This window comes from Lactuca serriola, chromosome 5 (genome assembly GCF_051521515.1).
Source record: "Lactuca serriola cultivar US96UC23 chromosome 5, Lser_US96UC23_V15, whole genome shotgun sequence".
NCBI lineage: Eukaryota > Viridiplantae > Streptophyta > Magnoliopsida > Asterales > Asteraceae > Lactuca > Lactuca serriola.
The window spans coordinates 184732462-184738252 of NC_136412.1; the positions used below are offsets into that span (position 1 = coordinate 184732462).

General features: G+C 30.9%; 1 protein-coding gene across 1 annotated transcript; it reads right to left on the minus strand.

Moving 5' to 3' along the window:
- Positions 1–1794: 1794 nt before the first annotated feature.
- AILP1 (aluminum induced protein with YGL and LRDR motifs) lies at positions 1795–5519 on the minus strand. Its single transcript, XM_079001405.1, has 5 exons — positions 5231–5519; positions 3439–3679; positions 2832–2952; positions 2622–2731; positions 1795–2056 (listed from the first exon to the last, which is right to left on the minus strand). The coding sequence occupies exons 1-5, from the start codon at positions 5431–5433 to the stop codon at positions 2021–2023; spliced, it is 711 nt and encodes a 236-aa protein (XP_078857531.1). The 5' UTR covers positions 5434–5519; the 3' UTR covers positions 1795–2020.
- Between the last annotated feature and the right edge of the window lie 272 nt (positions 5520–5791).

Below are 5791 nucleotides of genomic sequence, written 5' to 3' on the forward strand. Positions count from 1 at the left end.
TGGTTGGAGTTCGATTGTTCGAAGCTCTAGTCTTGGAGTTCATCGATTCGAAGCCTTTAAGCATGTATATTTTTTGGTCTACTCTCCTATTTTTATTCCATATTTGTTAGATTCTCCTATTTCTGATTCCTGGTTTTATCACTATTCTCATATTTTTGTTTTGATTTCGAAATCAGGAGTTCAACCACGGTTTCGATTTCTGATTCCTTGAATTTGTGCTGATTTTTTGATAATCCATAGCTCCGATTCTCATATGTGAGTTCGAAATTAGGAATTGATAGAGGTATGATTTTTGTGGTTTGCTTTAGACTCCATTTTGTGGTTTCATGTATAAATTTCTAGAGTTTGCCAGCTTCATTTTTTGAATTTAAAAAAATCCACAATCATCCATTATTTAACCTGTAAACGGTAAATTTCAAAATTTAATAGTATTTTGATTCTAGAATCTAGATATTAGCGTGTTGTGTGTGATTTTTGATTGTTTTTACTCTTTTTTTGGTTAATTTATTTCAATCTTACAGATTTTGTGTTTACTTTTGTAAAGTGTGGCTTTTATTGGTTGGACATTGGAGTTTGCACTTTGCAATGTTGTATAAATTTCAAAATGTTTGTTTGTATTTAAGATTTTGTTTACTGTCTTTGCTTGTTTTGATATTGTAGAATGATTGAATCCTTAGAAATAAGTGTTTCAAAGTTGTACATATGTATAAAGACTCGACAGAGAAAGAAGATTATGACAATTAATTTTTAGCTTTTGCATATGATAGAATAGTTGATATTTTTGTTTAAAAAATACAGCAAGACATTTCTTAAGTGAAGTTTGTATCTATTAGTTTGTATAAATGTGTGTCTTTTAAACAAAAGTTCCTATTTCATTGTTGTTTTCTAAATTATGTTTGTTGTAAAGATTCGAATTAGATCAACACCATAAAATGGGGCATTATGATACTTTTTCGCCTGGGGCATGAAAAACCTTTGGACCGGCCCTGATGGTACGGATGAAAAAGTTTTTTTACATAAAAATAAATAATCCTCCAAACAAAAAAGGCAGAAAGCATCGATTTTTTTTACTTAAAAATAAATAATCGTCCAAACAAAAGTGGTACAAAACCTTGATGGTTTAGATTCAAAAGTTTACCAATTTGGCAGCTTTCGTCCCAATAATTCTAATTGTTACCAAACGGCCCAAAAATTACCCCGACTTCTTGCCTAGTTCTAATGTTGCTCGTTTAATCCCAAAATATAAAATATCTTATTTTTTGGACTCATCCCTACACAATTAAAAAGTTAAACCTAAGTTTTTCCAAAATTAGAAAGTTTAGTCCCTTTAATTTATTATTTTTATTCTATCATTAGTTTAACATTCTAATAAACTTAATACATTTAAAATCACCTAATAATTATTTATTAGTTGTGTTTTTCTATTTTATTTTATTTTTCATTAATTTAACACCCTAATAACCTTAATACACTTAAATTTACTAATAATTATATTTTAGCTTTTATATTTTATTTCACGTTTATATATATATATTTATATAATTAACTTATCAACTATTTTATCAAACAATATTTTTTATTACTTTCATATTTTCCAAAACACAACAACATAATAAACAAAAGACCACACAAATGTATAAAGTTTGACCGTCAACCTTGGCCCAATACTGATGATCAAATTAAACAAACAGGCCAACCCAAAACTGATTAGTAAGCCCAATAACTTAAATGTACTAGAATATTGTAAAAGTGAGTTGAAACATATAACACATATACATCATTATACATAATTCATGTCTAACCCAAACTTTATTACACAACCAACATGTCTCTGTACAAACACAAACATACGAACAAACAACCTCCGCTTCTAAAACCATTAAAAAAAACAAAAAACAAAAAACAAACATCTATTCATCGTTCTACTCGAATATTAAATTAAGTTGACATGACATGATCATAACTTTTTTTTTTTGTATTGGTGATTATCGGGATAAAAAGTCGTGGATCAAACACCAATTTATGGTGTGGCTGTTATAATCGCTGGGCTTTCCACCTGAGAGTAAATATTCAATCATTACTCATAGTTTGTGAAGATATTAATGTTTACTCAAATTTAAAGTTTTATCATCATCCAAAGAAAAAAATGTCACACTTTGATTGACGACACTAGATAGCGACATATACCTAAGCTATTGAAATAATTGAGTCCCATATCTGGGACCACATGATATTATATACTAGAAAGTAAAAAGTAAAAACCAAAAGTTCTAGTAATTTTGATATTTGAATTTATATCCAAATTTCGTATTCACATCAGAATATTTTTTTTTTGATGGTGTGGTTAAAAATATATATTCTCACGTATTGTCTCCACTTGTTTCATTCGAATATTGGAATAACTAGAAAAAAAAAGAAAGATATTTTGGATTTTTCGGATAATCTTTATATACGAAAATTTGGAAAAATCGCTATCGAAAATGTGATAATTTCAGATCAGGCTATTGGACTACGATATTTTTGTAAAGATGAAAAAGACTAGAAACATAAAGATTTGTAATTAGTGGACATGATAAATTGATAATATAATAAAAATATGTGGATATTATATTAAGTTTTACCATGAATTTTGCTCCCCATATCTCTTCCTCAGTTGCAGGAACGGCTGTGATTTTGTTCTTAGGATTTTCGTAACATCTCAGCTCTCCAACAGCCGTGGAGAAAAAGCATCCTACATATATATTTTTTTTCACATATATTTAAAAAAATGAAAATGACTTTTACTATGTAAATCAAATTAAAAAAAAAAAAAAAAAATTAATGGATCGAACCTTGAGGAAAGGAAGCAAGTGACTTGCCACAAGCACCTTTTAGCAAATCAGCATCATTAGCAAATGCAACACACCCATCCGCTGTGATTCCCCAATACAAAGGAACCTTACCATGTTGATCCTGTTATTTTCATTACCAAACACCCACTCAAATATTAAATAAATCATAAATATTTATCTCCTCTATACATACGACAAAATAGATTCTACATTGTTTGTGTTTGACTTAGATTGTTAATTTGAGAAAAATTACAATTTTTATTCTCACACGTAAAAAGAGAACAAAGTAGCATACAAACTCACACTATCCTCGTCATCGAAAACCAAGTCTGAAGTGGAAAAGATTTCTACTGTTATTTTCGATGATGAAGATAAAAAAGGGCATTTACGTCTTTTCACAAAAGATCAGAAGTGAAGTGAATCACTGTACTGCCTTGTCTCGCATTTTTAGGTGAAACAAAATTATAACTGTTTTTGAGTATTTTCTCATTGAGATTTTGATTCGAATGATGTCAAATGCAGTAAAAAGCTGTCATGTTCTGATATTCTGACATTCTCTACAGTCTAATAATTACGGTTGAAGTTAGGTAAGGGAAATTTGACTCACGGTGGCGACAAACAGAGTGGAGGTCGATTTGTCGAAGACAACAAATGCGAAATTTCCGATAAGGTGGCCGACCATATGGTTTGCAGGGTAAGGGGCACGATCACGCAGTGCCTTGTAAGCCTCAATGACCAAAACGACCTCGTTAGCAGATTTGGAAAGCCCGTATTGTTGCTTTAAGCTACCCAAGTTATCGAGGGCGCCTTCGAACAAGCAAAATATCTCGTCTTTGACCGCAAAGGATCTAGAATGTTGACCAAGGATTGTGGTGAGTTGAGGGTGATGTAATTAATCATAGTTGAGATGCTAAAAGAATCATATGATTTATTACTAAATAAAGGTGGTGGAAATGATAAGTAAGTTGAGAATTATTTAAAGTAAAGTAGATAGATATTGAATGCTTATCTTATTGACAAGTAAGACTCAATGTTCCAATGGGCCATATTTGGCATATGAATACAAAAATAAAGAAGGATGGGTTTTCTTATAGGATTTGTTCCCTATCTAAGAAAAGTCAATTATTAGCTATGAATTATTATTAGATGCTTCTTGAATTTAGATAAGCTTAAATTGTTTAAAGAAATCACCAAAAAGAGAACTTTTCATGTAATGAGTATATAAAATCAAATACGAATTCGCGTATTCAAAATTTTGGATATGAAAAAAGAAATTTCAACTAAAAATCTAATCTAGAAGTTTTTATTTTGATAAAAAGTAATCGTGTATTGGTTTTAAATTATGTAATACAAAATTTCTGAATTATTACACAATAAAATATTATTAAAAAAAAAATCAGAATTTGGATTGGACCGGGTTTTTTTTTTTTTTTTTTTTTTTTTGGATTTAAATACTATTTAAAGACCCATGTCTTCTTATGATACTAAAATTTAGTGTAAGATTCGATCACCCAACAAAAGTTGAAAAAGTCATTCAACAAATTAGAGAAGTTTAATAAGATAAGATGCAACTATATAAATATGCAATGAATTTTCTAATAATCGCGATCTTTGTCCCTTTTTAGGGTGTTCGAATTTAGGCCCAACATGCTGAGATATAGATTTTCTAATAAAATTTCAACTTCAAGTTACGTATTTAAGTATTTCAAGTTCAACATATTTAAAAAAATAAAAAATATTAATGATACCCATTATCTCTCTCATAAATATTGCCCTGTTTTCAGGTACATGGAGGTATAATTTATTTCATACCAAATTCACCAATAATCGTTACACAAAAAACAAGCTATCTCTATACCGAGTCTAAAAATATATGTACATAATCTAAAGACCGATGATCGGAATCTTAAGATCTTATGCTCTTGATTGATTAAATATAAGCATATAAACGATAAGTGGTAAACGATAAACATAATTCTTCTAATTGATCAATTTTGGAGGTTTGGATTTAGAATCAATGTTCATAAAACCTTTCTTAGAATCAATTTTTTATTTTTTTTATTTTTTTTTTATTTCTTTTTCTTTTTCAGATTCTCCACATTCAATCAAAGTAGATCATATATGAAAAATACCATAGATAAAAAATCGCTGAGAATAAGAATATTCTTCATCTGTCTAGAGACTCGAAACTCAGACTAGAATAACTTGTACTCAGGTACTGAAATCTGTATTCTGCGTGATGATCGATTCGATCATTTCGTTATACTTCACCTATCTTAATCATTAAGTATTTCGAGATAATTAGCAAGATCAGGCGTTACTGTTTCACAATCACCTAGATTCTATCATTCTAACATCAACATAATGATCAGATATCATCGGATTATTTAATTTTGTACCTCGGGTGTGTAATCGACTCGTTGTGGTGAGTATACGCCAATTGAACATCGTCTCCGATCTGCATCGACACAGCCGAGGCGTTGTTTCCGATGAACCGGTTAACGAGCGCCTTGGAAGAGATCTTCGGCGACGGTGTCCTACTTCCGGCAGCCACCAGCTCCTCCGGTGGTGAGACTATTGAACTGCTGAATACGCCCAACATCCTGAACTATATCTCCTCCTTAAATAAAATAAATAATCTCTCTTTCAACAAAGGAAACGGAGAACTGAAAGCATGGGAGAGTGATCAACCGGAGGTGCTGAAATTTATAGAAAGGGGATGAGGATATTATTGTCATTTCAACGCATTTTACTTATTGTTTTTTTCTTTTTCAAATAAATTGAAACGAACGGTATGTGAGCAATGGGACCCATTTGGGCGATGATTTCTGTGCGTAAGATAGCTTGTGTGGCCCACGTGTCCAGGACACTGTATTGGTAGGATGACGGGGAGAGATGGTTATTATATCCTGCGGTAACGTCCACGGAATCCTTTTTGTGGATATTTTGGACATGAAGGT